Genomic DNA, 20,834 nt, shown 5'->3' with positions numbered 1-20,834 from the left:
GTTGGGGAACCTTCTGGAACAATGTGAGGTGGGATGCAACATGGCAGGATATAACTAGAGGAAAAGGGAATTCTCTGAAATCCTGTCTTTTTGTGTTATGAAATTATGTTGACTATTGGTTTAAGTTAAAAGGTAAAGGACCCCTGGGTGGTAAGAGGCAACTCTGGGGTTGCGGCGCTCATCTTGCTTTCAGGCCAAGGGAGCCGGCGTTTGTCCACAGACAGCTTTCCGGGTCATGTGGCCAGCATGACTAAACTGCTTCTGAGGCAACAGGACACCGTGACAGAAACCAGAGCGCATGGAAACACCGTTTATCTTCCTGCCACAGTGGTACCTATTTATCTACTTGCACTGGCATGCTTTCAAACTGCTAGGTTGGCAGGAGATGGGACAGACCAACAGGAGCTCAGCCCGTCACGGGGATTTGAACCACCGACCTTCTGATCGGCAGTGGTTTAGACCACAGTGCCACCAGCACACCCACTTGGTTTAAATAGTGGGTCACATTGTAGGTTGATAGAATCACATCATTTGAAAAGCGAAGTATGCAGTATGCCTCTGAATGCTGGGAATCCCAGGAGGAGAGAATGATGCTCTGCTCAGATCCTATTTGAACTTTTGAAGGCTTTCTATAGTCATCTGGTTGGCCATTATGAGAGCAGGATACTGGACTAGATGGGCCATTCACCCAAACCTCCAGACTCTTCTTATATTCAATTCAGTGTCCTCCAGATATCTTGACATTTGCATTCAATTCACCTGTAATATGATTTGTAAACATGTGTTTTTTAAAATTCTCCCCAACAGGATTTGACTTCTCAGAAATGTAGCATTGTCATACATGTATTTTCAAATTGGTATACTGATTACCTTTAAAAAAATAAATGGGGGAATTCATCTTATATGATCACCAATCTAGAAAGCAAATATCAGCAACCTGAAGGGAACTGCAGCTGAGGTCCTACGCTTGACTTTGCAGTTTACAAACTGAAATGTTTGGAGCGAAGGAAGTCTTCCAGCTAGTATAATTGTTTTAGACAAAGATTCTGACCCTTTTTAGTAATATCTGTGTGAGTTTCACTGCGGTCTCTGAAGGCACAGGGATGATGGAATGCATGTTCGCCACTGGGCTTAAACGTGAAGGAAACGTGAGTCATGTTTAGGGAAGCTTTTAATGTTTGATGCATTACTGTATTTTAATATTTTGTTGGAAGCCGCCCAGAGTGGCTGAGGAAGTCCAGCCAGATGGGCGGGGTATAAATAATAAATTATTATTATTATTATTATTATTATTATTATTATTATTATTATTATTCATACGAGTCACAGATGCGAATCCATGGCGCAGGATCCTGCCAGCTGGTGTGACTCTGCTGTGTCTGTGCTCAGCCAAAGATCCAAATTTGTCCCTACATGCAATCAGCACAATCATCATAACTCTTGGTTAACTTGGGAACCCTGCAAAATGTATCATCCCAAATGCTTGGGCATCCATAGGCCTTTTTCAGATCTTTGGCAAAATGTGCACAGGCCATAAAGGTAAAGGGACGCCTGACCATTAGGTCCAGTCGTGACCGATTCTGGGGTTGCAGCGCTCATCTTGCTTTATTGGCCGAGGGAGCCGGTGTACAGCTTCCAGGTCATGTGGCCAGCATGACTAAGCCACTTCTGGCGAACCAGAGCAGCACACGGAAACACCGTTTACCTTCCCTCCAGAGTGGTACCTATTTATCTACTTGCACTTGACATGCTTTCGAACTGCTAGGTTGGCAGGAGCAGGGACCGAGCAACGGGAGCTCACCCAGTCGCGGGGATTCGAACCGCTGACCTTCTGATCAGCAAGTCCTAGGCTCTGTGGTTTAACCCACAGCGCCATAAGACAGGGCAAATGGGTGTGATCCCACTCTCTCCATGCACTCTCATACCAGCAATTATGTTCTGGGAACAGCCCAGTTCCTTCTCCTTCTCCTCACTTAATAATAAATAATGGTATTTATCATAATGTAGCGGTATGGTCAAAGGTGACTAATCATTACTTATATAAAAAGAAGAAGCATATGGGTTTGAATAGAGACCATTTTTTATTTTAAAATTTGCTTTTGCCTTTCCAAATAGTGATGAGTGCACCTTAAGTAGCTCTTTAATTACCTCTAATCACCCCCCCCCCCCTGCACAGGAAGGGTCATTTATTCTTACACACTTTGTCCAAAAAATAAAAATAAAAATTGTGCCCAGCCACTCTGGGCACTTACAGCACAAAATATTGCAAAACATCACACACGAAAAATGTCTGGATACAGGGCTGCCTTCAGATGTCTTCTAAAAGTCAGATAGTTGTTTATTTCCTTGACATCTGATGGGAGGGTGTTCCAGACGGCAGGCACTAAGGTTTATGACATAGGAAAATAAAGGTACACATTCTAAATAGTCCCCAAAAAAAGAAGAGTATGTCAGGAGGGGGCACTTCCTTGAGCACCCAAAAGGCTTGATAGGAGGCCTATTCAGGGGCGCTGACTTGGGCCCCACATTATGGGTGCCCAGCGGAACGCATAACATAACAGACATCATGACGTCACATCGCACCGTGACATCATGACGTTATGTTGCATGTGCCACAGCGGTGCCAGGGAGCCCCAGAAGTCGAGTTGGAAGCCCCACACATAGCTGTCAACTGTCCCTTATTTGTCGGGAAAGTCCCTTATCCCAGCACTGTGTCTCACTGCTGTCCCTTATTGATGATGTCCCTTAAATTTCCTGGGTTTCAAAGGAAGCAGCTCCTCTCCCTCCCTTCCTGCCGGCCAGGGAGGAGGGAGGCTCCTACTGTGTTGCTTGGCTGTGTTGCTCACCCAATAAGGAGTATAAGAACGACTGGGGGGTGGAGCTTGCATGCCTTGTGCCGATCAATTCGGCTGCGTTGCCTGGGGATTCGCCTTTGCTTAGCACTTCTCAGCAGAGAGGGGACGGTGGTTTCCCTTGCTGCATCCCCTTTGCCAGGTTGCTGTGCTGTGGGAACCACCGCTTGAGGTTTCATTTGGCTGCTGGCTGGGCTTTCTGCCTTTGGCTTGGGGGGGCTCAGAAGTTGAAACATACCTGTGCTTGGAAAATCCCTTATTTTGGCTGCTGATCCCTTATTTTCGAGGCTGCTGGTCCCTTATTTTCAAATCTGTAAGTTGACAGCTATGGTCCCACAAGGCCTTGGATGTCACGTGTGAGGCCTTGGATGCAACATCTGGGGCTTTGTGAGGCCCAGGAAATTGTGTCGGAGACCCCACAGTGCAAGTGCCAGGCACCCGCAACAATTTTTTGTGGGTGCCCGGCCCCTCAGGGCCCCCCTTATAGCTGGCACCAGTGGGCCTATTTATAGTTCATTCTCTTCTAGAGGATGATTTCAAAGCCTGCCCTGCCCACACTAGCTTCTGTAGTATATTCCATACCACATAGATATTTGAAATCCCACAAGCACCTCTGCCCCGTCAGTTAAAATAAAACAATAATGCAACTCAGTTGATTTTGAATGCCATAAGAGGAAGGTAAATTGCAGCAATTTACTGCCCTTTTGTGGCACACAAAATCAGCTATCTGAGCTGGCTTTCTCACTCTTCCTAATGGTAGATCTGGCCTGGGGTACAGAAAGTAATGTGTTGTTCTTACTGATTTGTTTGGCTGTCTCCATTTGTTATTCTGATAGCTGTGTGTGTGTTCCTTTATTGTTTATTAGTTTTTTCTTAAGGTATATTGTTAGCCAACTTGAGGCCATTCAACAGAAAGGCAGGATAGAAATGTTTTAGTAAATCAATCAATAGACGCCCCATTGATTCCGGTGGGGTTGTTCCAACATTGTGCTTAGAAACAGACCTTTAGACTTTTCTGACAGAAATAAAAAATGCATCAGACTGTCCGAGACATTTGTCTTTTCTTTCTTTACAAAAGACAGATAACTCTATCAGTCACTGCAAGTTTAAATTGCCTCCGGTATTAATATATTGTGCATGCATATGCACGCAGTTTCAGAGACTAAAACTTTCAGTGTGCTGTGTATATGTAATGCACACACACATTAAAAACATACATATTGGTACACTGCTGCTCCCTACAGGACAAAGTGTTAAACAAGCCTCTCCCGTTCTCATCCATTACGTTTTAAATATTTTTATTTTATTTTATAATTACTAGAAATACCAAATTGGGTAAGCTTAAGGGTGTGATACAGTACAAGCTAAGTCTTGCAAAATGACTAGAGCTTCATTTATAGTTGTCTAAGTTCAAGCTAGCAGATAAATATTGGAAACAAAAAGAAGTACAGTACTATCGCTGGATGAACGAATAGTTTTAATAATCCTATTTTCATCTAGACGAGCAAATTCCGCTGCGGTACCTTCCATGCACCGCGCTGAAATCCCAGCGATGTGCACGCTAAAGAGCGCTCAAACCCACTCTGTACATGCTCAATGGCCTGCTCAAATATTTACTACTAGTCACGCTTGGGCTAAGCCAACAAAGCCTTTGGGGAGCCTAAGCTTTGCACAAATTAAGCCAAATTGAGCCGCCTTCCTTGTTTACTAGCCAATAGCAAGCTGGGCAGCTGCGCCCACAACAAACAGGCTCGGCAGATCACAGCAGGTGGGGACGCTTCGCCCCTCCGAAGGGCTCCCGCCACCGCCCCTCTGCTTCAGAACTACAACTCCCAGGATGCCTCGCGGGACCCTGAAATGGCGTCCCTTCCGCCCGGGAAGGGAAGGCAGAGCAGGGCCCGGGCCGCCTGGGGAGAGGCGGGGTTGGCCTCGGAACGGAAGCGGGTTTCCCTGGCAGGCAGGCTGGCAGGCAGGTACTACAGGTCAGGCCGGCCGGCCGGGCCCGGTTCCGGGTGCCACTGACTTGGCGACGGAGGAGGCGGATGAGGAGGAGGGGGAGGAGGAGGAGCAGCAGCAGCAGCAGCAGCGCGGGAGGAGAGAAGATGGCGGCGGACCGGGAGACGGAGGTCCCGGCTATTGACAGGAGCTTGCTGGAGTGCTCCGCTGAGGAGACTGCCCTGGTGAGAGGCCTCGGGGGGAAGGGACGCCGAGGGAGGGGAGACCGAGGCGCTTGGCCGGCCGGCCCGGGGGTGGGCGTCCGACCCGGGCATTATGAGGCCCGGCAAGGATGACAGGTGTGTGGGTTGGGACGAGGATAGGAGGCTGTGAGGGGATGCTCGGGGCTGCGGGCGGAGAAAGAGGCGAGGGGCCGGAGAGGGTGGGTTGGGGGTTTTTTTTGGGGGGGGAAGCTTAGAATTGGGGGGGGCAGACACTCGCTCCCTAGCGATGGGGGTGGGGGGAGCCACGTCCAGTGAAGGGGACACGCAGGTTGACACGCAAAAGAAGAAGAAGGGAGTTGAGAAGACAAAGCTCGGCGAGCAAAAAAAGAAAGGGGGTGTTGCGCGTGACAAAAGGTTTTATTGCCTAGCGGGGAAGGCGGGAGGGTCTTCGCTGCTTGGCGTCGGAGAAACGGCGAGGGAGGAGGGAGGGGGAAAGCAAGTTTCCCAAACAAATAAAAATGGTCTGCGAAGTTAGGCAAGGAGTTGTGCCGCAGTGCTACTACCGAGCATGAATCGAGAGAGCCCTGGGGTTGATTTTCACCCCTTGATGCTACAGAGAGCAACGCGGCGGGTCTTCTGGGTCGGGGGGAAAGGGTCGTGTGAAAGACCCCGACAGGTTGTCTCGGCGAAAGGGGGCAAGAGAGGTGACCCCTCTGCAAGCAGGATCGGTTGCATGCTGCCCCCGACTTAGCAGAGAAACGAGTCCGTGGTAAGTTGCGGACTTCGTTCGAGGGAGCACAAGTCAGCGGGGTGAACCAAACTGCGATCTGAAGTGCGCTCCTTTTTTATTTTATTGTTTATTTTTTTTGAGGGGGCTGCTTTTTCTTCTCCAAGGCTATTGGGAATGGATTTCTTCCTGCAATAAATTTTGGGATTGATGTCTTCGATTTGTATTTAATTTGTAAACAGAGCTTCTGGTACCAGTCATAAATAGGCAATAGTGGTTGACATTAAAACATTGCATATTCTGTGGCTTTGCACTTCCCCTCCTCGTCTCTAAGTTTAAAGTCATCATGGGAAATGGCAGGTGTTCTCCCATCTAAACCACTTCATCACAAGCCTCTGTGTCTGTAGCGTTGCTGAGGGTATAATTGAAGAGTCTTAAGGGCAGGTCACTTCTATCTCTTTGGGGAATATTCTTTCTGGTTGCCCCTTAAACAGAACTCGTGACTTTTTTAAAATAGCTCTGAAATTGTTCATCTGACCCATCTTTTAGTTCATATGAGCAGCTCTGGGAAGCAGAGAACAATTCCTTCCAGTGAAATAAGTTACCAGACTTTAAAACTTAACACTCCAGTAATACATGAGCAGCCTAGTAAAAATTTGCAGTTGCCTGCAAGGTTGGAGAATGTATAGTTTGATGGAGTGTCATGGTGTAACTTTCTATAGATGGATATGGAGTTATGTTTTGACATCATTCTGTTCCTTTTGTGTGTTTTATAAAATATAAGATGAATTAGATGTCTAACGGCCTGTTCATTTTAGCACCTCATATGACCAGAATTCTCTTATAACATGATAATATTTATTAATTTTATAACTGAGCTGCTGACTTCTTTTACCAAGTAAAAAACTTTCCCCCCAGGACTGAATTTTAGCTTTTTTTGTTGAAGCCTTGCTACCTTTTCATAGTACCCTCTTGACTCCCAGAAATGTATTATCATAATTGTTGTTACTTTATGTTTATATGTTAAGCTCAATAAATTCACAATTGAGCTCAGTAGCATCCTGTGTAATTGATAATCTTTATATTTAGACATCTTGAATCTAGTGCTTGCAGATTTGGTTCTTCCCATACCCACAACCGTTTGCAGGATTGGCACATAGAATTGTGGAATTGGAATCTGTTGCCCATTGTGGGCCTTTTAGCAATATGGAGTGTTTTATAGTCCTCATAGTAGCTATCAGTAACATGTTAAATAAAAGTTTTTAATTATTTAATAGATTGGTATAGAAAATTGAATCTTGTTTGTATGTGAAGCTCTCTTTTTCTTCTGTGGAGATTTGAAATTTTGTAGGGAACTTGTGGTAACATACAGTTGCCTTTTCTTTTTCTGTGAAAAAACAGTATGTTCTTATCTTTTGTATCTTGCACCCTTTTGTCAAACAAAGGAAAGTATATCTTGTACAGTAGAAGGCAAACTTGTAGCCGAGACACTCCTGTGTAGTCACCAAAGGCGTCTAATATTAAGTTGTGTTTAACTTTTCTAACGTTATCACAAACTATGCTTATGGAATTGTTAAAATTAAATGTTTTATATCTTTTTAAATATATATTTTATGTGACTAGTTTATTATGATTAAATGTTCTCCGAGCATACTGTACATAGAATTAAAACCTAGAAAGAATGTAATAACAAGGTGGCTTCAATTTTTATTTGAAATTATAAATTATTTGCGTTTGAAAAATACAAGTGTTTTATCTTATAGGATTTTTGCAGATACAATATGTTTAAATATCGTCAATAAACATTATTATGGCAGTAATCCTTTTGAAATAAATAGTAAGAACTAATAGATACATTTTATAATAGATAATTTTCTGGTGTTGTAAAAGCAGTAGGTGGTTCACTTGTTTTCAGCCCACTGATTAGTGATGACAAAAATAGCATTTTTAACCATTAATGGCATTGACAACCTTATTTACATATTCTGTGTATTTACTGTAAATGATACTTTAAATCTATTTCATTTAAGGTTGTTTCTTAATCAAAGTGATTGTTTTTTAAAAATCTAAAATCAATGGAAGATCAAGTTGTTGAAAGTGATTAACACTGTTGGGTGTTGAGGTTAACAATAATTGCACTGCTGCATTTTTTAGTTGTGCTCTTATGTTAGTTTTTCCGCTAAGAGGAATTAGAAAGTGGACAAGGTTCTACCAAGAAGACATTGGCTTGGATTCAGTTTAGCACTAAGTAGCAAATATTAACAATTGCGCTGTTACTTGGCACTATATTAGATGAAAGCCATGATTCAGATTGTTTAATTCAGACTCTTTAATTCAGATTCTTTAATTCTGGCTAAAATAATTTACATGCAAAAGTTGATAATTTTGTATCATTCCAGCCTGACCTATCCACAAGCACATATATACAAATTATATGGCAACTCCTTGGCTTCTGCTTTGAGTTCACTTAAAAGTGCTATACAACTTCATCAGTAAATAAATAATTCAGATGATCTCATTGACGTATCAAGCTTTTCAAGCTAGGGTTTTCCCCCTTATAATTAATTTGTGTACTTTATGCATAATAATAATAATATACTGTAACCGGGTTCTGCATTCTGAATAGGTTATCAAGTCAAAATATTTCCAGAAAATAACTGAAGTATTGGATGGAGCTGTGAAAACTCATGTTCTTTATTACTAATTATATTTGTTAGTTTCTTTATGCAAAGAAAGTCCCACAGCTAGATAAAATACAAACAGATAAAATCAAATAGAAACCAGAATGTTTAAAATGACATACAGTATAAAATTCCTAAAATGCTCATCCAGCATTACAATAAAAAGGACGAGTCCTGCCCCCTTCCATTGCCAAAAATGAGCCCCAAAGAAGAAGCTAGTTTTGCTACCAGCATGTCTAAATATTAGGTTAAATTTTGGAAATGGCAAGTTTCACTCTGTATAATGTTTGGTAATTCCAGGATGAAAGTAATAGGAATTGCCCATCACCTTTCTGCCCTGGGCTTGTGAAGTTTGAGAAGAATTTGGATGGTTTCTGCTAAGAAAGAGATGCAAGACTAGCTGGATCTTGTCTTGATCCAGCAAAACAATTCTTATGCTCTCTTTGTTAAGGCTCAGTGGTGGGTGTACCAAATTATTTCATTCCTTTACCGCTGAAAAATACCAGAGCTAATCAGGAAGAGCTTTCAGGATAACTTTCATGCATTTCTGTCAGAAGACAGTTGGATCCTTCCTGCATTGGTATGGTTCCTTGTTGGGGAATACTCCCTTGAACCTCCTCCCCTATTTCAGGTTGAGCACAGTTGTGCGGTGCCACTTAACATTTTTTTTCTCATGCAGGCACAGCATAAATGTCAAGCGTGGCAAGTGAGGTTACTTCAGGCCAGGCATACTGAAGTTGAATCACTTTGTGTTCCTGGCATGCCTTGAAAACCCACTTGCTTATTCTTTGTTTTTTAATGACTGTAGTTTTAAAAGAAAAGCAGTGATATAATGGGCTTTGAAGCCATGTCTTCTGATTAACACTAAAAAAAAAAAAAATCTTTCAAAGGCTTCCATTCCTTCACCTTGGCTCTCTTCCACCCCACCCCATACTAAATGTAACACCGTCAGCAGAATTCCATTGAAGAAAACTTTAAAAGCAGTAAAACTTTTAGAGTAAACAGGATTAATACTACAGATTATGAAACTGTGCGACAAAAAGAACTTCATTGACTTCTCGTGGCTGTTGCCAAATGCAGGTTTTTTCCTGGGCAGCGCTCTTATCCAAAATGAGGTTGTTTACAAAGGTTTATGGGTTTATTTGTATGTAGTCACACCTTTCTTTGAAAGGTTTTTGAAACTACCAGTTTTGAGGCAACAGCCACTTTTCAAAGGGTCCTCCAGCTAGTTGTGCAGTTTGACTTTAGACTTGTATTTATTGTACATCTCTGTGTACGCATTGCCACATGGTAAACTACTTTGAAACTTGCAGCTTTTAAAAGGAAAAAAGTTGACAACTGATTGGTCATGGATGTGCTCTTGGATATGCTCAAAGTATCTCTCTGGACTGTAGACATTAAAATTGACTGAATTTTATATTGATAGTTGTAGAGATGTTATACTGCATAGGAAAGTGCTACCACCACTGTAGTATTTTCATAAAGAAATATGCTGGAAAGCTATGAAATATTTTTTAATTTGAGATGTTTGCTGATGGCCTGAACGGGTTGGGTATTGTCTCTCATCGTGTGACAGAGGCAGGAGAGCAAAGAACTCTGGGAGGCAGTGCTAATGTGTATTAACTTTTCCCCCCTTATAGAAATGGCTGCAAACACCTGATCTTCCGAAAGAAATATACAAGCACCTTGCCTACTATGTACCCAAAATTTACTGTAGGGGTCCTAATCCAGCCCCACAAAGTGAAGATTTGCTTGCGCAACAGGTTTTGCTGGGACCAATGGAATGGTACCTATGCGGTGAAGACCCTGCATTTGGCTTTCAGAAACTTGAGCAATCCAACAAACCTTCACATCTTTGTGGTCGGGTGTTTAAAGTTGGCGAGCCTACATACTCTTGCAGGTAACTAGTCACTTCTTTTAAACTGTCAAGCCCCTTAACAGTTGAATGATTTGAGCTCTATTTATTTATTTATTTATTTATTTAAAACATTTTTAATACCACCACTCATTAAAAAATTGAGGGCAGTTTACAATAAAAGCAATCCAGTAAATCCAGTGAAAGCAGGTTCCCTGCCCAGGAACTGTCGTAGTTGGCATACCAGTTGAAGTTGAAGAAAGGCAGCTACATGCTGCAGATGGTTGGGGCTGCGTGGGAGGTGGTGTAGGAGGTTGTAACTGGATGCAGGATTTTGGCAAAAAACGCCTCCTCCCCTTTTTCCGTTAGGTCCCAACTAGATCAGGCTACATACTCACGAGGGCACAATTTGATACCCTTCTTATATCTGATCTCTGGTTCCAAAGAACAGCAAAAACCCAACCTGTTTGGGTTATTTGTGGCTGCCATTTAGTACTTTTTAATTCTTTGGTTTCTGGGCAGGTAGTGGTTTTGAACTGCAGTTTTTGTTTCTCTGTAATTTTAGTCCTCATAGTTTCAAGTGTCACGAATCTTTGGAATTTCAGCAGCTCTTTCTCAAAATTGGGTGTCAGGAATGCAGAAGTTGTGGTGGGTTGTCCATACTTTAACACTATTTCCCCTCTCTCCCTCTCACATAAATGAGTAGGCTTGGGTCCCAACATACATACAGAACTTCCAGATTTAGCAACTTGTCAGCCTCCCCAGAGAAATATAGGGTTGTGTTCAACTAAATTTTACTGAAGAGTAGGTTCATATAAATTAATGAACACAACTAAGTTGGGGCCATTAATTTGAATGGGTCTACTGTGGGGGGACTTCAACATAGCACTATGGGAGTTGTTCCATCAGTGCAAACATTTCAGCTTGTCAGAAGGAACAATCTCCCCTCTCCTCCCAATCACACACTGTTATAGCAGTTCTCCTCTAAGCCACCCATAATGAGCACCATTATAAATTTTACCGTAATCCTTATATCTGTAGTTTTAAAAAAGCAATCGGAAAGACACACCCACATGCAGAAACATGACTTTTCACCACGGGTATAGGGCTGTATATGAATTCAATAAATAATGATAACAACAACAACATTATAATATAATATAATTAATATAATATAATTTCCATCTGCATAGAAGGTCCTAGGTTGTGTCCAATATACATTACAGTCTTTTTCTCAAGCAGTTGACAGTGCAATCCTATACAGATCTTCTCAGAAGTGTCCTATTGAATTCAGTGGAGCTTGTTTTTAGTTAAATATGTATAGAAATTCATCCTAAACATTGTGTAGTTGGCCCTTTTATTAACATGTTTTTCTACTCTCTTTTTTTGTCAGAGATTGTGCTGTTGATCCAACTTGCGTGCTTTGCATGGAATGTTTCCTGGGAAGTGTTCACAGAGAGCATCGATACAGGGTTAGTAAGCCTATGTGTGATTTTAGTGATGTCTCATTCAGTATCAAATTTGTGACTTGGTCAAATCAAATGAGTGTATATTTTATCACACTTCCCCCCCATTACCTTTTCCTCTCCTCCCTCTCTCTTCCTCTGCTCCCCAATGCAAATGTAGCATTACAAAAGCTATGAAATTCAGTATGTAGGAAGTACTCCCACTTGCCTAGGCAGCCCTGATGTTTTCGCACAGATCAGTACTTTGAGTAACATTAAATGTTGCGGCTTTCAGAAACTAAAAGTTTGACTTTGAGGTTCATTTCCTTAGATTATAGGTGTAGGTAGAGGGGCTTAATGAGAGTAATCACAGACAATAAATGAATGCGTCAACCAGTTATGACACAGCAGCTGCCTTATGCTCACAAATAACTCAGCACTGTTATTTAAAAGAAGAAAACAGCATCTCCAGTATATCCATTTATCACTGAACATATGACGCACTAAAGGCTGAAATTAACAAATAAATAGGTATTTTGGCTGCAATCCTATGGTCCCAGACAGGGCATCCTAGGGACCATAGGATGTTTCAGTTCCCCCTGTGAGGGTGGAGGCAGTGGTCCAAACTCATGGGAGATCTGACCTAGTTTGCCCCCCTCCAAGCTGTCACAGGAACCTCTACAGCCCTATCTTACCAACTTTGAGCTCTGAGACCAGTAGATGCTACAGAGATGGGTCAGTGTTCCCACTTCCTTGATACCCCTTCTTCCTTGATACACACACCCCAAAAGCAGAGGGAATTAATACGACAGCCCTGGAGCCGGCTCATGTTCCTTCCTATTGGAAACAATAGGAGATAAATCATTTTTGAAAAAACAGAAAGGGGACAGGTAAAATGGTTCTTCTCCCTCTTAGCCTGAGGCCATGTGCCCAGTAGGGCTCTGGATTTGGTGGTTTGTTGATCTTCAGTACCCCCGTCCCCCCCGGCCCAACTTTTGGATTTCCTTCCCCTTTACAGAAATTATCAGGGGTCTGCAAATGTTAATTCCTACTAATCAGCTGTGATCAGTTTTGATGGCACAACAATGCAGATATGTTGTGTATGTTATCATGTTTGTTTTTCTAAGAATGGTTTATGCCCTTTCCCATGCCCCAGGGCAGCTTACAACAAAGTCAAATGAGGTTAAAAACACACACTATGAAACAACACAAGTCCTTAAAACACCACACCACTGATAGTCTGAAGTTATGTAGTTCAGTCTTTGTATACTGTAGGTTGCATTATTATTATTATTATTATTATTATTATTATTATTATTATTATTACTACTTACTTTGAACCTGAAATTAATCCCATAGCTTTCGTCAGGCATTTTACCCCTTTCAGGTTTTGCTTCTCTACACTGCCATCCCATAATATGCTTCATACAAGTTCACATATTAAACATAATAAATTGCAGACGTAAAGTAAGGGAAAGGCTTCACTCTCCATTCCCCTGGCCTTATCTTTAAGTTGGATCTGTTTTTGCTCTGATTGCTTAACATAGATTATAGACTCATAGAATCAGCATTGGAAGGGATCCCAAGGGTCATCTAGTCCAACCCGCTGCAATACAGGAATCCTGCCCACAGCCGACCCGAGGTTGACTTGAACTACCAACCTACTGGTTAACAGCCAGATGCACTGTCTCATTAGAATAGCTGCTAACTGAAGAAGAATGAGATAGTCCTTATCTTGTTATCGCCTAATTCACTTGCTGGAGCAGGGAGAAACTTCCTGTAATTTCTTTGGGAAGTGCATTTCTTGAAGTATGTAAGTTAGCAGAACTAATAATCATAAGGCCAACCAGTCAGTATTTTCCATAATCTAACCTAAAATTGGAACTGGAATAAGTGAGTCATGCAGTAAACTCAAGTGATTCTTGTTCTTTTATTCTATACAATAATTCCTATAATGTATGATTCCAAGATCATGTCTGCTGATTTGTCTGTATGACCTCATATTTTAGTACAATAGTAGGATCTTGTCCTGTAGGCATTTTATCACGAGTAGAGGCTTGAGCTGGAACAGAATCTATTGAATCCTTGTTCATAAAAAAGCAAGCAGGACAGACCTGGAGAATACGCCCTGCTTAGCTCTAAAAGCAAGGAGAATTCTGCTTGCTATAGCTCATATCATTGATTTACCCTTAGTTTGAAAGGTAATAATGACTTTCCTTCCCCTCTGCCCTTTCATAAGACTTGCTGATCCTTTGGCACTGGGAGCAGCCAGCTGTCAGGGCTATTACTGGAAGATGGAGCCTTATTCTGGTGGTGAGCCCAAAGGACATTCCTGTAGTCTCTGCTCCATTGAGTATAGGATTTGTTATACAAAACTTTAAAGCAACCATTTAACTTCACAAGGATTGGAAAACCACCACGAATCTCTAAATTGTCTCTCAGGTCTTCTTCACTGTGTCCCAGATTGCCAATCAGTTCCGGATAGAGAGTTTACCAGCCTGGTTTTCATTTATGAAGCATACTTTCTTGCTCATATTTATTTTAAAATAATGCTGTAGATGACAACATCTGGTGGAGGAGGTTTCTGTGACTGTGGCGATACGGAAGCTTGGAAAGAAGGTCCATACTGCCAGAAGCATGAACATAACACTTCAGAAACAGAAGAAGAGGAGGTAAGGATACACAGGTTTTGGAAATTAATTTGTGCTGTTGCTCAGGTAACTCCGATTTGGACAGAGAACAAAATTTGAGAGCTCACTCTCTGGCCTAACTCTAGGCCCAGCCACGCCACCCAAATGACATCTTTGCTTCCTCCTGTACAAAGCAGGAGAGAATACATCAAGATTGTTATTTCAGTCAGGTGTGCTTTATTATGTTTTCTGTATTTAAGTATCTTGTTCTTCACTTCAGGAGCTTTTAACACTAAAATGATTTTTCTAGTCTTTCTAGCAGCCAGATCTCATAGACTAGGGCAAGCGTAGGAAAACTCGGCCCTCCAGATGTTTTGAAACTACAATTCCCATCATCCCTGACCACTGGTCCTGTTAGCTAGAGATGATGGGAGTTGTAGTCCCAAAACATCTGGCGGGCCAAGTTTGCCTATGCCTGGACTAGGGTATAAGAATTTTCAAATAATTAACTTTGATGTGTTAAGCTTCTTTTAGCTGTAGGGGAAACGTTAGAAATTATTACCTTGATGTTAACACTTTCCTCCTTTTTTCATTTTAGGATCCTCTTGTGCATTTGACAGAAGATATGATAGCAAAAGTTTACAATATTTTTGCTATCATGTTTCAGTATGCTGTAGATATTTTAACATGGGAAAAAGAAAATGATTTACCTCCTGGTTTAGAGACAGTGTAAGTAAAATTGCTGTTTGAACTTCCAAGACTGGCACAGTTTTTAATGGAAAAATGTTAGCTGCATCTTAATTCATAAATGAGATTGTGTGCCGCCTAAAAAGAGTTGCCAATGGTTTAGTCCCGTTGAAATAAGTGTGACACACATTTACATCACATCAGTTTCAGCGGGTCTTCAATGTGATCAGTTTTCTATGGATCGCACTCAGTGGATATATCTTACTTGAGAGTAAATGCTATTGTGCTCAGTGGGACATAGCTTTAACTAAACATGCTTAAAATAGCTGTTCCTTGAGGCTAAAAGGGAAATGTTTTTAATACAGTTCTCTAAAGAATTATATTGATTTTTTCTTATTGAAAAGTCTGTTCTCTCTCCCTCTCCTCCTTTATTTACCAAAGAAATTAGTGCTTGGGGTTTTTTTGTAGAATAATGCTTCTTGCCAATAGTATCTAATGCAATTTGGCAGCACTATAGTAAGCTAATGTCATTGAAAATAGTGATAGGATCCAGTATATCCCGTAGGATAATATAATAACTTGGATCCAGAGAACATAAAACAAAACTCCACCTGTGCAGTAGGATGTTCCTCACTAAAACTCCCTCGGCCCCTCCCCAAGTTGCTCCTGAAGCTTGGTAGTCCCTGCGGGATGGTCCACAGAGGGTAGTTGGATTGGGAAATTAGAAGAATTTGGCAAGGCTGTCATGTAGAAGCAGAAGTAGTTTTCCACTCATGCAAGGCACGGTAGTAAAATTAATCACAAGAGCCCTCCGTCTTCCTATTGCTGATTCAGTATGTTTCCTTAATAGAGATTCCAGTAAATAGAAGTATTGAAATGCCAGAGAAAATACCTTGATTGATTTAAATTAATTATATTCCTTATTCGTAATACTGTCTTTACAGTGAGAAGACGGATACTTACTTCTGCATGCTTTTTAATGATGAAGTTCACACATACGAACAGGTTATTTACACTCTTCAAAAAGCTGTCAATTGCACACAAAAGGAAGCCATTGGTTTCGCAACAACTGTAGACAGAGATGTAAGTAAGCTCTTTAGACTTCCATTGAAATATTGGGTAAAAATGATTAAGCTTGGTCAGTTTAAGAGGATTTAGTCCTGTAGTTCCTTCCATATTTCCTTCCTGCTAGCTGATCAACCATTTACCTTATTTGGAGGAATAGAAGGAGCTAGGCAATTTCCAAAGCAACACTGGAGCATAGTTCATTAGTTCATTCCTCGATTATACTTGCTGCAATTGGCCCTCTTGGCAGGAGCATACTTGATAACATACAGTTTTGCTCCCCCACCTCCACTTTGCAAATCATGCTGTGAAAGTTGGGACACTTCCTTTCTGGATGCCTTCCCAGCCTGAGATTCTTTGGCAATGCTTTAGCAAGTTAACTTCACAGTGAGTCTCTGGGAAAGCACTTTTTAAAATTTGAGAAAACCTCCTCTCTTCTTACACCATCCACCAAGAAAACATATTTTAGCCAGTCTTTTCTAATGTAACATAGAGGCAAAACTTGTAAAAAACGAAGTGAGGCTCTCTCCAATCTTTGTAGCACTGAATATTTTACAAGCAACATACGCACTCTGAGGCTGAAAGTTCATTATGGAGGGTGCGTGGCTGCTGCTGAAATCTGAAAATAATAAAAATAAAAAAAGACCGGCCAGGGAGAAAGCACTAGCACAGGACACAAAAAAAGAGCAAATCTCAAAATTATGCACAAGAATCAGTGTGTTTATTGCTCACCAATGTGTTTTGGATCAATAAACTCTTTCTTAAGGGTTATTCAACCATTTCCCTCTCATGCAATAATCAGACTGCATGTGAGATGGCTTAATCGGTTTTTTTGAAGGGTGGGGGAAAACACAGCCTATGGTTGTATCTTAAATATGTCCCTGCATTCACAGAGGCTCTTGGCTCCAATGAAAACCTCCTCTCTCCCCCTTCCAGTTATGGAAGCCTCTGCTAGAGTGTAATTTAGGATAAGTATTTAACACATGAAACTCAACTAAAACCAAAATGGGCCTCAGTCTAATTCAGGGGCAGGAAACAGGATTTGCCTGTCTATAGCCCTGGTTAGCCTTAACCACCCAGAGTGATGTGATATCATAACGCGTATGCTTCTCTTTCTCTCTCTTAAAAAAACCCTTTTATTTATTTGTTTCTTTAAATAAATCCCAGCTCAAAACATAATTTAAGGCACCGTATTTTTCGCTCTATAAGACACACCTAGTTTTAGAGGGGGAGAACAAGAAAAAAAAATTCTCCTCCTCTCTGCACAGTGCCCCTTCAGCCCCTTCTGTTTCTCCTCCTGCTTCACTGAAGGGGCGCTGCACAGAGAGGGAAAGGTGCGCAGCGCCTCTCCAGCGAAGCGAAGCCAGGAGAGCAAGAGGGATCGGTGCGCACTGATCCCTCTTGCTCTCCTGGTTTCAGGGATAGCTGCCCGAAGCCTCTGGAGCACAGCGAGAACTCCCGCTGCGCTCGGGAGACTTTGCCTTGCTTTCGCTGAAGCCATGGAGCCTGCATGCACTCCATCAGGCGCACACACATTTCCCCTTACTTTTTAGGAGGGGAAAAGTGTGTCTTATAGAGCAAAAAATACGGTATATAGTTATCATAAGATTGTGGATCTTTCAGAATTGCTGAGGAATTTAATAGTTTTGTTTGCTTTTTCATAGGTGATATTTGCTATATCAGCAATAACTGCAATTTACATGATAAACATATGTGAAGCATATATACATACTGCTTACTTAAACTGAACATATGACATTTTAATTTATGTTAAATATATTTAACACAAGCTTAATTGTGTTAATATGTGCTATTTGGTAGAAGTCATTGTTGGTATAGGGTTGATTTAATTCAAGCAGTCTAATTCAAGTGTTAGAAATGTAGGTGACTTCAACGTGCAATCAAAACATATTATTTAAAGTTTTAGTTATATCTTTAATTAGCTGTTAATAGCCATGTAACTGTTTAACAGGGACGCAGGTCAGTTCGCTATGGAGACTTTCAGTACTGTGACCAAGCCAAATCAGTGATAGTGGTAAGTGACATTGATTGCTTCATTTACCTTAACAGAATGGTATCTATCCTTACTTCATTATAATCAATTCACTGTTATAGCATAACTGCCCATTAACATTTTAAAACTGTATGTGACATTTTAAGAATGTTAAGGAAATGTTAAATGTCTCTGATGGAAGTGGCAGCATGCCTTGTAAGTCACTTGCTTGATGGTTCTATCATTCTTCAAAAACTAAAAATTGGCACATTCTACTTTAAAATTGTGGTAACCTCCAGATTAGATTACTGCAATGTATTGTACATGGAGTTGCCTTTGAAGACTGGAAACTAAATATAATTCAGAGTATAATTGCTGCACTGTTAAGTGGGTATTGAGTATTGGGATGACAGCTCACAAGTGCTTAAAGTGTTAAATTGGCTCCCAGTCTTATTTCCAGGCAATGTTCAAAGTGCTGATGTTTTCCTTCAAATTGCTATACTGTTTGTGAGTAAAGATGAATAGGATTGAAAGGGAAAATGTATATTTTCAGCTCAAGGCTTCCCTATGATTCTGGGGGGTCTAATGAAGAAATCCAGTCCAACATGTATGACTCATGCTAAGAAGCAAAGTTCAGCAGATACATCTACTGGATCAAAAAATGTGTATTCAAAAGAGCGTAGCCATAATGTTTCTCTGCAGTCATCACTGAATTACATGCACAATGTCCAAACTAGACTGGGACCTGCATTGTGGTGAATAGATACTTGGCACTTTTGGCCATGACTATGTCATTTAATTGCATAATGGGATTGAGGACTGAAATCTGTTGTTGGGAAAGAAGCCTTGAACTCATGGCCTCCCCATGCCTCTCAGACAAGTGATGTGCTCTCCATCTGCAGCTACAGATAGTTGGAAGCCCTTTGCTGTAGTCATATCTGTCAGAGCCAGAAAGGGTAAGGGAAGTTGAACCTACATGTGGTGATGGACTAATTTTAATTGTTCCTAAGGCTGTTCACCTTCAGAATTAGAAACAGAATACAAGTTTTACCATTCTTGCATTACAAAGTGTAGGCATATAGTACTAGATATTGGGAAAGCTTGTAAAAACCATGAAAATCCAGTTGCCTGGGATTGTTCTATGTCTTAACTGTACAAACTTGAAAAGAAAAGTGCTGTGTTTGGAGCAAAACCTGTTAATGGCTTCTCTTTTCCCTGCCCTTTTTCCTTTCCTTAAGAGAAGTACCAGTCGCCAGACTAAGCCGTTGAAGGTTCAAGTTATGCATTCATCTATTGTTGCCCATCAGAGTTTTGGTTTGAAGCTTCTAACTTGGCTTGGCAATATTATTGGATATTCAGGTACTGAAATTTGAAACACTTATGATATAGCTGAAAGAGAAAAGTCATGATTGAAAAGCAGAAAATTCCTCTTTCTAGGGACAGAATGATAGACTGACATGGTCTTGTGGACATGGTGCAAACATAACAAAAATATGTGTGTTCGGGCTTATTGGTCCAGTTTACTTAAAGCATGAGGGCGAAGCTACTTGTGATGCGGAAAGTCCCTGAAAGAATCTCCCAACATTCTTTTCCTTTCCTAAAACCAGCCACAAGGGCACCCGAAGTAGGGAGAGTTTTATATTTCTCCCATGCCATTTCCTGACTGCAAGTCATCCCTATCCCTGAGCAATTTCAGGTCCCACTTGTCTGCTTTCTAGATATGATTCTCCTCTAATGACCTTACATCACTTAAGCTTTCTGTGTTGGAGACAGCCTATTCTGCAAGATCATGCATATCTGTAGTACATACAAAATAAAGATGAATGCCTTCTATTTTAAGAATGTGCATGTTGGGGATTTAAATGTCTTACGTACAACTGAGTTTTATGCACAAAACGGACGATTAAAGCAAACCAGTTAATCCTTTTGGTTCACGTATTACTATTTCTCCTTAATTAGATGGCCTTCGAAGAATATTGTGTCAAGTTGGCTTACAGGAGGGACCAGAAGGAGAAAACTCTTCTCTTGTGGATAAACTAATGCTGTCCGATTCTAAACTCTGGAAAGGTGGGCTATTCCTTCTTGTTTTAAGAATCTACCTGCACCACAGTCCGGTTGCTGGGAACGCATCTTCTTTCACACAGCTAGAGCAGCCTAGATAAATCAGAGCAAAAAGCAGCTGTGATGAGAGGGATGGGCACAGACTTTAGGTACTCAGATACGAAATTCATATATCTTAGTTTACTCCTGGTTTACTGCAGTCTTGGTGGAAAGCACTGTCAAGAGGAAAGTGCTGCTCAGGATATCATAAGAAGCAAGGCTAGAAGTAGTGAGGCATTGATCTCTGCCAAGCTCAGATCTAAGCCAAACAAGCACCTACACCTCCAAATTTCTGGAGCAGCAGAGATGTAGACTATGGGTGCTTCTTAATACTATGCCACGTCTTGCTATGCTTCCTGTGCTGTACTGTGCAAGGCTTCCCCCTTTTGGACACCTTCCCACATGGCTGGTGTAAGATGCTGCTGCTGCATAACAACAAAAACAATACATTGATTGATTGATTGATTGATTGATTATTATTTATACCCCGCCCATCTGGCTGGGTTTTAGCAACCACTCTGGGCGGCTCCCAACAGAATATTAAAAACAAGATTGTTATCTTGATATCTGTGTACATGCACACAAAAGCTTATACCAAGAACAAACTTAGTTGGTCTCTAAGGTGCAACTGGACATTTTT

The 20,834-nt window shown here is 41.3% G+C and overlaps 1 protein-coding gene across 2 annotated transcripts in view; it reads left to right on the top strand.

Annotated features, from left to right (window-relative positions):
• Nucleotides 1-4,757: 4,757 nt before the first annotated feature.
• Nucleotides 4,758-20,834, top strand: part of UBR2 (ubiquitin protein ligase E3 component n-recognin 2) — a 54,791-nt gene continuing 38,714 nt past the window's right edge. Inside the window, exons 1-9 of one of the 2 annotated variants that reach the window (XM_028724763.2) lie at nucleotides 4,758-5,032; nucleotides 10,060-10,319; nucleotides 11,668-11,746; nucleotides 14,278-14,391; nucleotides 14,948-15,078; nucleotides 15,981-16,119; nucleotides 18,074-18,136; nucleotides 19,333-19,453; nucleotides 20,054-20,161. In XM_028724763.2, the coding sequence (XP_028580596.2) occupies nucleotides 4,895-5,032; nucleotides 10,060-10,319; nucleotides 11,668-11,746; nucleotides 14,278-14,391; nucleotides 14,948-15,078; nucleotides 15,981-16,119; nucleotides 18,074-18,136; nucleotides 19,333-19,453; nucleotides 20,054-20,161 (1,153 nt within the window). In that variant the 5' untranslated portion in view covers nucleotides 4,758-4,894. The remainder of the gene's footprint in view (nucleotides 5,033-10,059; nucleotides 10,320-11,667; nucleotides 11,747-14,277; nucleotides 14,392-14,947; nucleotides 15,079-15,980; nucleotides 16,120-18,073; nucleotides 18,137-19,332; nucleotides 19,454-20,053; nucleotides 20,162-20,834) is intronic. The other variant, XM_028724762.2, reaches the window with a different exon arrangement.

The sequence above is a fragment of the Podarcis muralis genome, chromosome 3 (genome assembly GCF_964188315.1).
Source record: "Podarcis muralis chromosome 3, rPodMur119.hap1.1, whole genome shotgun sequence".
NCBI classification, from domain to species: domain Eukaryota; kingdom Metazoa; phylum Chordata; class Lepidosauria; order Squamata; family Lacertidae; genus Podarcis; species Podarcis muralis.
This window is presented reverse-complemented; position numbering and strand designations above follow the sequence as displayed.